Source organism: Syngnathus floridae, chromosome 21, assembly GCF_059516105.1.
Source record: "Syngnathus floridae isolate MCC-2025c chromosome 21, RoL_Sflo_1.0, whole genome shotgun sequence".
Lineage (NCBI taxonomy): Eukaryota > Metazoa > Chordata > Actinopteri > Syngnathiformes > Syngnathidae > Syngnathus > Syngnathus floridae.
In genome coordinates, this window is record NC_142433.1 from 6231818 (window position 1) to 6246545 (window position 14728).

A 14728-nucleotide genomic window follows, 5' to 3' on the forward strand; every position below is an offset into this window, starting at 1 on the left:
TGGGAAGACATTGCTAACTATTGGGTCATCACGTACCAGTCGAGAAGGTCCGAAGAAGCAGCGACTACTTGGGTTACTTTGGTGTCAAGAGTCTATAAAGTCAGGTTGCTGTGTTGACGGTCTTCCAGTGCATGGGAATGTGCTGCTTTCTGGTTCCCATGGGGTTCAAAGTCCAGGTTTTAGGTTAGATGTTGGAAATGGGGGTCAAGCTGTTTAGTAGGTGTACAGCACCACGATCGAGGACAAAGATCTTGAAGCTTAGCGATAGGAGAGACATTCTTCATGTCAGCGGCCGTGCCGAGATTCTCGATTCTGCTCTGCGAAGTGGCCGTTCACTTTCAATATTGGAGAAATGAGAAAATTCGACTCTTATTTAAAAGGCTCGACTAACGACGATCAGAGTATGTTCTTTCGGTTGTAGTGTTGCACTCAAAGCTAATTTCTTGTCAATAACAGTGATTAAACAAAATAATAAAATGTACACAGATGAACGTATATAAAGAAATCTAAGTTGTACAATAATTAAACATCTAAAAACTTGCAACGACCACATGCAGAGCAGAAGGCATCTCGGTGGCTTTATAATTCATCCTCAGTATCTGCGGCTGTAACTTGGTGAACTGTATGAGGAGGATGAGGAGAAGGTGGTGGTGAAACTGGACCCAGTTGCGTCAAAGCTTCCTCTTCTGGAGCCTGATCTAGAACCGGTTCTGGAGCCCGAGCGTGAGCCAGTAGCCGAGCCCGAGCCGCTGATGCTGCTGTACGGACTGTAGAGGCCTTTACTAGACTGGGAGGACGCTTCCAGAAGCCTGAGACCAGTACCCTCCTCAATCATGCTTCTGTCCAATGCATCCTTGTAGGAGATTTTAAGTTTGGTTTTGGGGCATGTGAGGTACTTTGAATGCGTGTTGACATCACGGAGTTTCTGTGCGGTACGAGCATCCAAGGTGCCCTTTTTCAAGGCATCGTCCAGTGAGACTCTGCTGGTGATGTCTGGTTCAATTAAACCACCAGTCAGATATTGGATTTCCAGGAACCGCTGGCCGGCTTCATAGTACAACCAGCCTTTCTTCAGGGCTTGAGCCGCTGACATTTTGGTCTTAGTCCGAGGGTCCTCGAATCCATTACAAGCCTTCTGCGCGAGGCTAATTCGGTCCACCATGATCTTGTCTACGAGCCCTTGGTTTACTGCATCTGTGACCGAGAATTTTTCACCAGTGTTTGGGTCAATGATTCCTCCGGTGCAGGCCTGAGCTTCCAGCAACCTCTGACCAGTTATGTTGTCAACAAGGTTTCTGTGGATGGCCTCAGTGACAGACACCTTCTCGAGTGTTTCCGTGTCCAGGATTCCAGCAACGGGGCCGCTTTCCTCGGTGGGGTCATTCCATGGGACAGCGGGTGTTTTGATGGAAGGCATCGGACTTGAAGCGTAAGAGGAGGTGGATCCAAAGGAGGATGACCGTGATCTAACTCCACTGGAATTTCCAGATAGCATGTCTGCGAATTCTGTGATGGATAGAGTTCCAGAGCGGTACTGGTCCAGAGCCGATTTCTCAATCAGGCCGTTTGCGATGGCATCGTCGATATCGTACTGTCTTCCAGACCTCCTATCAATGATCTTGGATTTTACAACTCCATCAGATGAAGTGCTGGTAATTTCCTCCCATTCACATTCCTGCTCTGCTAGCTCCAAATAGGTCTGGTGGTCAATGAGCCCTTTTTGGTAGGCCTCATACACGGACATCTCCTTGCCAGTCTCCGGATCGACGATAACAACTCTGCGCTTGCGAACTGATGACTTGGAGGAAGTCTTCCTTTCTTTCTTCTTTTCTTTCAGCAATAGGAGAGCAAGCCCTGTTTGAGGATCCATCATGCATCGTTCCATGAGCTGGAGGTAAGTGAGGTTTTCCTCTGTGTTCGGGTCAAAGAAGCCTTTAGTGTCGTCGGATGGGTCCGTGAGGATTTGGTTCATCTCTTCATCAAAGAGGCCACGTTCATATGCCATCTCCACTGGCAAGCGATGGCTCTCCTGTGGGTCAATGATTCCACCTGTAGCAATCTGAGCCTCTAGCAAACGGATGCCATGGTCTTTCAAGATCAAGTCTTTCTTCATGGCTTGGAACAGTGAAATGACCTTGCCAGAATAGGGATCCCTGTAACCTGTGACTGCTCGCTCGGCCGACAGTAGTTTGTCTTTGAACTCTGGACCCACAACACCCATCTTCACTGCTTCGTTAACATTTAGTTTCAGATTTTTGATGGGGTCAATCACGTACCCAGTCGCAGCCTGGGCCTCGAGAAGCTCAAAGGCAGTTCCTGGTCTGATCATGTTTTTCTTCATGGCTTGGTAGATGGACAAGCAGTCTTTGGTTGACTCCACAAAGACACCGGCAATGCAGCTGACACCTTCGAGGTATTTTTTCAGTTCCCTGCTGACCTCCTCCACGCTGATGGTACCCTGACTGAGTCCGTTGTACGTCTTTTGGTCAATAATCTGAGATCGAAGCAGCTCATCCACAGTGATTTGCTTCCTAAGACCCTTGAAGAGAAGTTTCCTGTCCGCTAGCGACAACAGCTTCAGTCCACTGTCTTTGTCCAGCCGACATCTTTTCAGCAGCTGAGCATAGGACAGGCTTTCGTCTGTGGTGGGCTCGGTGTAACCTTGCACATCGGCGGTGGGCTCAGATATTCTGTCGAGTGTCTCTTTGTTGATGTACCCGCGCTGCATGGCAACATCTGTGGGCAGACGGAAGTAGTATTCAGGATCCATTAGCCCCCCTGTGGCATTTTGGGCTTCCAGAAGCCTCAAAGCGTAATCCTCAGGAACCAGATCTTTCTTCATTGCCTGGAAGAGAGAAATGACTTTTCCGGTGTATGGATCTTTGTAGCCTGTCACGGCTCTTTCTGCAGAGAGAAGTTTGTCGTGGAGTTCGGGCCCTACGAGCCCCTTACGGACTGCTTCATCCACCGTGAGAAGTTCATCTTTTACCGGATCGATGATAAATCCAGTTGCTGCTTGGGCTTCGAGGAGCGTCAGAGCAACTTCAGGCTTAATCTTGCCATTTTTCATGGCTTGATAGATGCTGATCTTGCTAGGAGTGTCCGACATGATGCCAGCAATGCAACCAGTTCCAAAAAGGTACTGCTTGACCGACGGCATTGCCATGATCTCACTAATGGTCATTTTTTCTTGCTTCAGGAGATTGTAAGTCTGCAGGTCTATAATTCGAGCGCTGTAAAGCTCCTCGATTGTAATTCTCCTTCTGATAATGTCGCACGACATGCCTTGCTCAGCCTTTTCAGCCTCCCTTTGCTCAATGATTTCAATTATAATGATGAGCATTCTGTCCTTTGTGATGGTCCCCAAGCGATACTGCTCCATGAGGCGGCGTCTCTCCTCCTCAGGAAGCATGTTTGAGTTCATAATTTCCCAGATGGTCATGGTCTTGCCTTCAAAGTTCTTATGCGGGATTTCAATTTGAGTGTTTGCTAAATCAGCCTGGGCTTTCTCCTCGGTGTACTTGTAGGTCTTCTCAGCAGTAGGAGCCACTTCGGCTTTAGACAGCGACAGATAGCACAAACCAGAGTTTGGATCTTTGATGCATTTCTCTAGAAGTTGCTTGTATGTGACACTTTGATTAGTGTTGGGATTGGTGAAGCACTGGACGTCACCGGATGGTTCGTTGAAAGACTTAACCATTTGTTTACTTAAGAAGCCACGCTGAACAGCGATGTCAGTAGGAACGCGATGGCTGCAGACAGGATCAATGATGCCTCCTGTACTCAGCTGAGCCTCCAGGAGAGGAATGGCATGCTCCCTCAGCACCAGTTCTTTCTTCAGAGCTTGGAACAGAGAAATCTTATTGCCCGTGTATGGGTCCTTGTATCCCGTCACTGGTTTTTCAGCAGCGAGAAGTTTCTCATGAAGCTCCGGGCCAACGGTTCCGGCCTTGACGGCATCATCTACAGAATATTTCATGTTCTTGACTGGGTCTGTTATGAAACCAGTGGCAGCTTGAGCCTCAAGCAGCGCAAGGCCAGTATTTGGTTGAAGAATGTTACTTTTCATGGCTTGATATATGCTTAGTTTTTCATTTGTTCCTTCCATTGCAATGGCGTCTATGCGCTCGGTGCCTTGCAGATACCTCTTGACTTTATCATCTTGACTCACTTCCTGAGGAGTCTTTGTGCCTTGTTGGAGCTGATCAAACGTAGCCTGGTCAATTATGTTAGCATCCATTAATGCGCTAGCAGGAACTGGTTCCCTCAGACCTTCAAAACTGAGTTTTTCTTTTGCCTGAGACTCTTTTTCCTCCATTATGGTCATCACAACTGTTATCAACTTTTCGATTGTCACATGGCCCATTCGGTACTGGCGGATCAGTTCGATTCTCTTCTCCTCTGTGATGTACTCTGAGGTGATGATTTCCCAGATTGTGACCTTTCTTCCTTTGAAAGGTCCATAGTCCAGTTCCACGGTACTCTGGTTCAACACCTCTTTGGTTTTGGCCTCTGTAATTTGTTGATCCTCTTTGGGCTTGGGAGCCTTCTTTGAGAGGGGGAGTAAGGGAAGTCCAGTTTCCTTGTCGGAGATGCATTTCTTCATCAACTGTGCATAGGTGGCAGACTCCTGCGTGTTGGGATCGTGGAAGACCTTGGTCTCGTCGGCGGTCTTGCTCAAGGTTTTGCTGGTTTCCTCATCAAAATAGCCACGTTTGCAGGCAACCTCGTGTGGGATGCGGTAACTTTTAACTGGGTCAACAATTCCGCCGGTGGAGAGTTGTGCCTCTAACAAACGGATGCCGTTGTCCCTTTTGAGGAGACCTTTATTCATGGCTTCAAACAGAGACACCTTCTTGCCGGAGTAAGGATCTTTGTAGCCACTGACTGCTCTTTCCGCAGATAGCAGTCGCTCGTGCAGTTCTGGGCCCACCAAGCCGGACTTGACGGCTTCGTCCACAGGCATCCGTTCATTTTTGACAGGATCAATGATGAAGCCAGTAGCTGCTTGGGCCTCCAGATAATTAATGGCTGTCTCGGGTGAGAGCAGGTCTTTCTTCATGGCTTGATAGAAAGGCATTTTCTCCTTGGTGGGTTCGTTAAACAGTCCTGCAATGCTCGGTGTTCCTTGGAGTGCTTTCTTCACAGGTTCCATCTCTGAGATCTCCTTGATGGTGATTTTGCCGTTGCTTAGATTGTTGAAGACGTCTTTACTTATAACCTTGGACTCCAGAAGTTCACTGGCTGGCACAGAGGTCCTGAGACCATTCAACACGTTCTCATTGTTCTTCTCCTTGTCCTCCACAACGGTGATAACAATTTTGATGATCTTCTCCACCGTGATCTTGCCTGTCTTGTATTGGCGGATCAACTCTCGTCGTTGCTCTTCTGTGAAATACTCAGAGTTGATCACTTCCCAAATGGTTACCGTCTTTCCTTTGAACCTGCCAAAGGGTACGTCCACGTTGGACTTGCTCAACACTTCTTTCATCTCAGCGTCCGTGTAGGTTCTCTCGCTTTGGGATGCTTTTTCAGTCACGGGTAGAATCATTAACCCTGAACCTTCATCCTTGGTGCATTTATCCAATAGCTGCTTGTAGGTCATCGTCTCCTGAGTGCTTGGTTCCACAAACAATTTGTAGTCCGGCATTTGTTTGTTCATGTCGGCATCAAACTGCCCCTGCTTGTAGGCGGTCTGCAGCGAGACTCGATGGCTGTTGATGGGGTCGATGATGCCGCCGGTGGCAAGCTGCACGTCCAAGAACTTGGTGGCTGGCTCCTTCTCAATCAGACCTTTCTTCATGGCCTCAAATAGGGAGATCTTGTCTCCCGTGTAAGGGTCTTTGAAGCCCGTGGCAGCTCTCTCAGCAGACAGCATTTTATCGTGAAGTTCGGGGCCGATCAACTGCTCCTTAACAGCCTGGTCTACAGATAGGCGTTTGTTTTGAACGGGATCGACGAGATAGCCAGAAGCTGCTTGAGCTTCCAGCAACATTGCGGCTGTCTCGGGCGTGATCTTGTTGTCCTTCATGGCCTGATAAACGCTCACTTTCTCCTTTGAGGGAGTCAAGATGCCACCAATGCAGCTCTGACCCTGAAGGCACGAGTGGAGCTTGTCTGTCTTTGCGAGATCTTGCACTGAGACTTTACCCTTCTTCAGTTTGTCCAGTTCTTTTTTGGTCAGGACACCAATCTCATGAAGCCTCTCAGCAGGAACTTTATCTCTTATTCCATCAAAGGCCCAAGGTGACTCTATCTTCTTCCCATCAACTTCAGAGCCGTTGAATACTTTCTTTGTTGTGACCGACACTGTGGCAGAGACTAACTGTTCCCCGACGTCCTTCTCCGGCTGGACCTCAATTTCATTTCTTTTCGATACAATTTCTTTGGATGCTACTTCAAGATTGTTGAGTTTCTCCCTTAGCTTTTTGTTCTCCTCTCCCAACAGCTTCTCTTGTTCATTGCTTTTCTTTTCAAGGACCTCCATTTCCTTCTGCTTCTTCTTCATCTCTGCCTCAGCTTCCTTCTGCTTCTTCAAGGCCTCATCCATAATGGCTTGTAGCTTCTTCCTCTCATCTTCCATCAGTTTTTGTTGGCGTTCCTGCTCCTCTTTAAGCGCCTTGGCCCTGCTCACTTCATCCTTGAACTGTTTTTCCAGCTTCCTTTTCTCATCTTCTACTTCCTTCTCTCTTTTTAATAGCAGTTCTTTCTCGGTGAGGAAGGTCTTTTGGAGAATGGCCTTCTGTTGCTCAATTTGCTCTTGTTGGGCAATGGCCATCTAGAAAAACAACAAAAGAACCAGTCAAACAAAACAGTGACTTCAGTATTGAGTATTTTTTTTCAACCTTACCTCTTTGGAGTTCTTCTGAAGCTCCTCTGCCTCTTTCTTCAGCTTCGCTCGCTCTTTCTCCAGGTCGGCGATGGCTTTCTTGAGGTCGTCGGCCTCTTTGGTGCTCTGCAGCCGCTGAGTCTCCAGCTTTTGCACCACAGTCTCGGTGGCTTTCTGTTGCGAGTCCTCCAGACGAGCTTTGGCCTCATCCGCCTGCTTCTTGAACTTCTTGACCTCCTCCTGGGCTTTGGCTTGAGCGTCGCTGAGCTCTTTTACCTTCTGCTTCAACTTGTCCGCCTCGGCTGACACTTCCTGTTTCCTTTTTCTCTCGGCCTCCAGGGATTTCTGGAAGCCTTCAGTCTCCTGGTCAAGCCGCTGCTGGATCTGCTGCTTGTCCTCCAGGAGTTTCTTAGCCGCCTCCTGCGCCTTATCCTTCTGCTTTTGGAGATCCTCGGCCTCTGCTTTCAATTTTGTAGCCTCTTGGATGGCTTGCATTTTCTCCTTGAGCATCTTCTCTGCGAGCGCCCTTTGTTCGGCCAAGTCCGACTCTGCGGTTTTTCTGAGTTTGGAGGCTTCCTCGGCCTCGGCACTGAGGCGAGCCGCTTCCTCGGCTAAGAGCTTCATCCTCTCGGCTTCATCGGCGAGCAGCTTCTTTGTGTTATCTTTGTCCTTCTGCATCAGACGTTTGTTTTCGCTCTCAATTTTAATCTTAAGCTTAAGAAGCTCCTCCATCTGAATCCGGACTTTGGAAAGTTCATCCTCTACCTGCGCTTTCTGTTTGACGGCGTCGTTGACCTCGCCCTTCACCCGCTGGAGCTCCTCGTCCAAAACTGTCTTCTGTTTGTCGGTTTTATCCAGCTGCAGTTTGATAGTGGACAGTTCCTTCTCCACCTGGGACTTCTGCTTGAGTGCTTGCTCCGCCTCCTTCTTGTGCTTGTTCATTTCGGCGTCGGCTTGCTGCTTCTGTTTGAGAGCGGCCGCCTCGGCTTCCGCTCGCTTGGTGGCCTCCTTTTCGGCTTCTTTCCTCAGTTTCTCGGCATCCTTCTGAGCTTTGGCCTGCTTGGCGGCTTCGTCCTCGGCGGCTTTTTTCTTCTTCTCGGCCTCCTCGGCTTTCTGGCGGAGCAGCGCCGCCTCTTTCTCTGCTTTCTCTTTAGCTTTCTCAGCTTCTCGGGCAAGTTTTTGGGCATTCTCAAACTCTTCCTTGAGCTTCTCCTGAGCGAGGTCGCCCTCTTTGTTTTTGCTGAGGACATCTTGAGCTTTTTGCTCGGCGGCGCTGCATTTCTGCGCGGCTTCCTTGGCCAGGATCACCTGCTGCTTGGCGTCCTTCTCTGCTTTTTCTCGGTGCTTGTTGGCTTCCTCCGCTTTCTTCTTCAGACGTTCTACCTCCTCCTGGGCAGCTTTGCATTGCCGCGCCGCCTCTTCCTCGGCTGCTGTGATCCTCTTAACCTTCTCCTCGGCTTCCTTCCGCTTCTTCTCCTCATCGGCGGCGAGACGTTTCAGCGTTTCGGCTTCCTTCTCGGCTTTTAGTTTGCTCTTCTGCGTGTCGTCTGCAATTGCTTTCAGCTTCTTTAATTCGTTCTCTAAATCTGATTTCTCTTTTGAGGCCTTCTCAAAGTTGATCCTGATGATGTGGATCTCCTCCTCCACCACTTTTCTCTGCCTGAGCGTTTCCTCAATGATGGTCTTCTGTCGCTCTAATTCAGTGTTTGAGGAGCTCTGCAGATGTTGCATCTTCTCGGTAATATCTTGTTTGTGCTGAGTTGCTTGATCCTCCAGAAGCTTCCTCTGGTAGGCTTCATCCTCAGCTTGTCTCTTCAGCCTTTCATTCTCAGCCTCTTTGGCTTTCAGGGCAATCTCGGCTTCCGTCTTGAGACGGGTCGCCTCGTTGATGGCGGCGAGTTTCTCCTTGAGGATCTTCTCGGCTTCGGCCCGTTGTTTGGCCGCCTCCTCCTCGGCGAGCTGCCTCTGCTTCTTGGCCTCCTCGGCGACAGATCTCAGCCTGGTGGCTTCGTCCGCTAGTTGTTTCATTTTCAGGACTTCCGACTCAAGACGTTGCTTGGTCTTTTCCGTGGTGGACAGCGTCTCCTTCTCTGCTTTCATCTTCATCTGGAGAAGAGCATCCATTTCGCTTCGGACCTTGGCGAGCTCCTCCTCTAGTTTCTTTCTCTGGTTTTCGGCGGCGTTCACTTCATTCTTCAGACGTTGGAGCTCACTGTCCAGGAGGTTCCTCTGTTGCTCTGCGTGTTCAAAGTCAACCTTCAGCCGAATGCATTCTTGCTCGGCTGACAGTTTCTGCTGGGCGATCTGCTCGGCGAAAGTCCTTTGCTTGTCCAGTTCTTTCTCGGCGTTCTCCTTCTGTTTCAGAGCGGCCTCCTCGGCTTTTGCTTTTTTCTTGGCGTCACGTTCGGCCTCCACTTTCTGCCTCTCTGCTTCCTCCTGCGCCTGGCTCTTCCTCTGGGCCTCCTCCTCGGCTTGCAACCTTAAGCGTAGAGCCTCGTTGGCCTTTTGCCTCCACATCTCCAGCTCCTTTTCCGCCTTTTCCCGAGCTTTACTGGCCTCCTCTTGCTGTTGGCGGAGCTTCTCGGCTTCCTCCTGCAATTGGAGCACGGTACCTTGCTCTTTCTTGAGGGACTCCTCAAGTTTGCTGGCTCTCTCATTGAAGGTTTTGGAGGTGCTTTGCAACTGGGCAGCGGCGCTCTTCTGCGCCACCTCCTCCACCACCTTGACCTGCCGGAGCTTCTCGTCCTCTGCCTGCTTCATGCGCCGCTCCGCCTCCTCCGCTTGCATCTTGAACTTGTTCAGGTCATCCAGGGCCTTCTGCTTCTGCTTGGAAGCCTCCTTCTCCGCCTCGGCTTTGCGCTTCAGCTCATCTTCTGCATTCTTCTTCTTCTGAGTCTCTTCGGCTACTTGCTTGCGAAGCCTCTCGGCCTCCTCCTGAGCAGCTTTACGCAGCTTCTCGGCATCGGCGGCTCGGTCGCGAAGCTGCTGAAGCTCCACGTCGGCCGTGCTCTTCTGGTTGATGGTGGTCTCCAGCTGGAGTCGGATAATGCGTATCTCCTCCTCAATTCTCGTCCGGCTTATCAGAGCCTCTTCTAACTGAAGGTTCTTAGTCTTGATCTCCTGCTCCGACAGACTCTTAAGCTGTTGCAGCTCCTGCTGAATGTTTTGCTTCTGCTTCTCAGCGTCCACGGCGACGTCTTGTCGCTTTCCAGCCTCCTCTTTCATCTTCAGCTTGAGAGCCTCGGCCTCTCGCTCGGCTTTGGCCACCGACTGAGCGTGAGCCTCAGCCAGCTGCTTCTGTTTGTCCAACTCAGCTTGGATCTCGGCCAGCCTCTTCCGCTCGGCTTCTTTCAGCTTCTCAGACGTTTTCTGCATTTGGAAACAATCAGGCGTGGAGTTACACAACTATTTAAAAACAGTGACGCAAAAAATATTTTTTGTCAAACAAAAACAATTTCAGGACACACAATCACTCCACAAAATAATCATGGATGTAATGAGGCATAAACCAGATGATTTTCATGAAGTGTGATGTTTGTTCGCTAATTTAGTCCATGCTCATTTGACATTATAAAAACGATATGAAACGTCTAACACGCTAGTTAAATAGCTAGTTTGGAAAAAGGTACTGGAATGATACTAAGTAAAAACATAAAAATACGGATGTAAATCCAACACAAGATGTTTCCATGTCAAACAAGACAAATGATTGGAAAGACATGATTAACAGCTCAAAGAAGGTTCAGCATTCAAATTAATTGGCAAAATTAGATGGGGGGCTAATAACCACTCAGAGGTAAAATCACGTGTCGGCTCATTTGAGCATTCAAATCCTGAACCTTCCCCTCTGGCAACGAAAGATGTCAAGTACCTGCTTGATCTCTGCGGTCTGGTATGATTAGCATTCATCGTGACAAAGCGCTGGCAGGCGGGTCAAAAAAGAAATGAAGATTGAAAAAAAAGGAGTTAAAATGTTAGGAGAAAGTCAAAGTGGGAAACAAGCAACGGAGCAGGCAAGTCAAGCAAAAAGAAACAAGCCGGTGAGTGAAAAGGACATTTTTGAGAGTAGAAAAGTCAAGCGTGAGGAGTCTGCGTGACGCCTTGAGAGTGAATGAAAAAGTTGGGATGTGATGTCGGAGATTCTGCTCTTTGGATTTCATCGTGCAAAACAGATATGCCATATTTGTAAATGGAGCAATTGCATTTCCCCAACGTCACATGAGAGCATGTCATTACCTCGTCATCCTCTAGTCGGCGCCGTGCGTCCGTGATGAACTTGATGTACTGGGTGACGAGCGTCATGAGCTCGCTGTAGCGGGTTCGCAGCGTCACGTACTGCAAGAGACGCAAAGCGGGGACAGCGTTGAGCAACTTTCACGTTTTGTTGATTACACAATGAAAACCTGCCTCTTGGATGATGTCATCGGAGGCACACTCCATTTTGGGCTTCTTCAGCGGTGAGGCAGGGGGGTCCTGCAGGGCTTTGTAGGTCAGGAGCTGAAGCTCGTAATCCTACCAGGACAAAGGAGTCGTTTCATTCTGACGTCACACACCAACCGCGTCCACACACACACACACCTTGACGGAGTCAATGTAGTCTTTGGCATTTGTCTGACACTTGTCGATCTTGTCCTTGTTCTTCTCGATCTCGTCCAGGAGTTTCTGCACGAGTCAAAAAGTAAACTCGATGTATCAAAAAGCGTCCTGTTACGATAGACGTCCACTTTTTGGTATGGATGGCCGTCGAGAGCTGACTTTTGAAGTACCTTCTCCTCGGCGAGTTGCTCCTTCAGCGCCGCTCCGTCGCCGACGGGCAGCGCCTGGACTTGCTCCTGGCGACGCCTAGCATCTGCCAACCATCGCATGAGCCACTCGTAGCTGTCGCGGTAGGAGCTCATGCGTCGCCGGAGCAGCTCCAGCTCCTGTTTTCGGATCTCCAGCTGAGCCAGCACAGACTGCCAACGCTCCTGCAGGCCGGCCACTAGCTGGCGGTAGCGTTCCAGCTCGGCGTCGCGCTCGCTATGGACGCGCGTCATTTTATCGTGGACGCTTGACGCCCGCTTGAGCTCATCCGCCATACGGTCAAACACAGCCTGGTCTGCTTCAGATTCCGTTTGCATTTTCTGGTGGACAAGAGTCGTCAGAATTAAAGCTAAAAGATAAACCGCCAAGCAGATATTCGGGGACTACCTTGATCTGGCTCTGCTGCTTCTCCGCCTCCTTCTCCTCAGTCGGGACTTTGTGGACGGCCAGCAGTCGAGTCTCGTAGCTTTTCAGCGTCTCCTCGGCATCGTTGGTGTTCCTGATCACCACGTCGATGGCCTTCAGCCTGAGAAAAGGAACGTCAGTACCGGGACGACGCTTTTTGGGAGCGGGGGGCTTACTTCTCCAGATAGATGGCCGACAAGCTGTAGACGTGGTCCATCTTCTTTTGCGTGCTGTCCAGTTCGGAGCGCAGCAAGGGGCCGGACGCTTGAGACGAAGCAAGAACCTCCTCCGTCTTCTCAGTGATGGAGTTCAGTTCTTTCTTCAAGCCTTCCAGCTCGGTTTGGACTTTCTGCCAGCAGGATGGAGGATTCTTGAGGCGGTCAAGAGAAGAAGTCGATTTAAGATTCTCACCATCTGCTCAGTGGTCTTCAGGGCGCAGGCTTTGAGCGGTTCTTTCTCGGCGAGCTGGCGAAGTCGCGTCACCGTTCGGTTCTCGCATCCCTCCAGCCTCAGGCGGAGGTCCTTGAGTTTGTTCAGGTAAATCCTGCACACTGACTCGTCCTGCTCTCCTGGTGGGATGGAAAAAAAACGAGCACTTCAGCATCCGACGATCAAATTCATCCTGACGTTGAAGGAAAAAATCATTTGAACGGGATTAAACATGCCCTTCGTTCACGTTAAGTCATGTGAGAGATTCAATCCGTCAGTCGTCAATTGACTTCATGCGTGATTAGACGCTCCTCCGTCTGGAGGTTCTTTGACATTCAAAGCCATGACGAGTGCGGTTAAAAGAAAAATCAGTGAAGATAATGATGATGATTGGAGAGGAATGCATGAACTTGGAAGCACAAGAGGGTACAATGGCAATCACAAGATACAACACACACACATTACTTGTACACACTGACACACACCGGCCCAGACAAGAACACACACTGACGAGGACACCCACTGGGTGACACTTGGATGTAGTCAAGCACCTTACCTGTCTTGGGTGGCACGTAGCCTGTAATTTGAAGCCAACAGTCGACTTAATCATCAATCATAAATAGTCATAGATTGATGCCTTTATGGTCTTCAATAATAATAAAAAAATGAATTTGCAAACAAAAACCAGCCAAACGTGGAGCAAATACGAAGATGCGCTCACCTTGTTCGGCGGTGGTGACCAGCGTGTTGTAGTGCTGGTTAGCTTTATTGTAGCTGGACTCCACCTGCATGCGGTCCTCGGCCCCGAAGGCCTGCGAGTCCTGGCTGTCTCTCAGGAAGTCCTGGTAGTGCAGCTCCAGGTTTCTCAGGGCCAGCCGGTACTCCTCCACCGTCAGCGTCTTGAACTGGCAAAAAGGTGGTGATGAGTACTAATCAATATTCTTGGTGGAAGCAAATTTAAGTTGCCGTTACCATGGAGATGTTCCAGGTCTTGATGATATGGATGTCTCGCGTGAGGTACTGCCAAGACAGCAGAGTCCTCAGGTCCACAAACAAGCCCTGCCACATTGTCTGTAGCTTCTGCAGGTTCCCATCCAATCTGAGAACAATAGACGCTATAGGTCAGTGCTCATCGGGTTTGAAAAGCCGCCTTGGCGACTCACCCGGCGACACTGTTGATGGCGTCCTTGTTGGTGGGCGGCACCAGGAAGCAGATGGACGGCACCGTTGCTTCGCTGCCTTGGCGGTTGAGCACTCGCCACTTGTACGGCTGTGAGTTGTTGAGGAGGGCGCACTCGTCTCCACGGTGGACCGTGATCTGCAAACACATAACATTAGCGCTCTCTGCTGTTTCACAGGCGCCATTGCAGGTTGGGACATGCACTCAGGTCAACTCATTGGACCTCTTGGGACATTCTGGAACCCATTCGGCCATAGTGTGGCCCCAAAAGGTCCCAAGACGTTGCTTACCTCCATTTGCTTGAAGTCACAAACCGCCTGGATGGGCAGCTTGCTCTTGATGGCGGTGGCGGGGTTGCGTGGTTTCAGCTGCACCACATTCTTGGCTCGACGCTTCAGACCTTCCAGGTGAGTTTGGAAGTCTGCCAGCTGCTCTTTCTCATCCTGGAGACCGATCGGCAACGCCGTAAGAAGCCAAGATACTTGCATTTTGAAAGGGAGGGAGTTCTTCAAACTATTCACGCACGGCAGCGTCCTGCAGAAGGTCCTCCAGCCTGGTGACGGTGACTGAGCGGTCGCATGTGTACTTCCTCTTCATGGTGTCCTGCATCTTCTTCAGCTTGTCCTCAGCCTCTTTCACATCGGTGAAGAACTACAAAGATCATTTAAGACTTGAATGCAGATGATCATAATATAAATGTACAATTGAGCAAGTGGATGGATGTCCCACCTGGAAGTAGGCGGTGTTCTCCTTCAGGTGGCTTTCAATGCAGCAGCACAACTGGAGGATCCAGCTCCACTGAGTCTGCAGGGCGGCGGTGAAGGCCTGCGGAGGGACGACCACAGCGTGTGAACATCACCGTGTTGGCGTTTCGGGGGCTGAGGTGTCCTTACCTCGATGGTCTTCCTGCCGGGGTGTCCGTCTTTCAGCAGCTTGTCTCCCGTCACCTGCACGGTGCCCATTTTCTTCTCCCGCAGCTCCAGCTCTCGCATCAGACCCTGCAAATGATTGCAAAGGCAGTGGATATAAAAAGTCTACACACCCCTGGTTAAATGCTTAGTTTTTGAAATAAAAAAAACTAT

At 49.9% G+C, this 14728-nt stretch overlaps 1 protein-coding gene across 17 annotated transcripts in view; it reads right to left on the bottom strand.

Moving 5' to 3' along the window:
- Positions 1-14728, bottom strand: part of pleca (plectin a) — a 42950-nt gene that overhangs the window by 661 nt on the left and 27561 nt on the right. For 15 of the 17 annotated variants that reach the window (XM_088365906.1, XM_088365905.1, XM_088365908.1 and 12 more), the window contains 17 exons: positions 14540-14644; positions 14376-14471; positions 14172-14297; positions 13937-14089; positions 13630-13784; positions 13439-13565; positions 13188-13371; positions 13023-13043; positions 12449-12606; positions 12214-12386; positions 12020-12158; positions 11596-11952; positions 11408-11491; positions 11237-11341; positions 11066-11164; positions 6851-10198; positions 37-6778 (listed from right to left, as the gene is read on the bottom strand). In XM_088365906.1, the coding sequence (XP_088222032.1) occupies positions 593-6778; positions 6851-10198; positions 11066-11164; positions 11237-11341; positions 11408-11491; positions 11596-11952; positions 12020-12158; positions 12214-12386; positions 12449-12606; positions 13023-13043; positions 13188-13371; positions 13439-13565; positions 13630-13784; positions 13937-14089; positions 14172-14297; positions 14376-14471; positions 14540-14644 (11616 nt within the window). In that variant the 3' untranslated portion in view covers positions 37-592. The remainder of the gene's footprint in view (positions 1-36; positions 6779-6850; positions 10199-11065; positions 11165-11236; positions 11342-11407; positions 11492-11595; positions 11953-12019; positions 12159-12213; positions 12387-12448; positions 12607-13022; positions 13044-13187; positions 13372-13438; positions 13566-13629; positions 13785-13936; positions 14090-14171; positions 14298-14375; positions 14472-14539; positions 14645-14728) is intronic. The other 2 variants (XM_088365907.1, XM_088365918.1) reach the window with 1 other exon arrangement.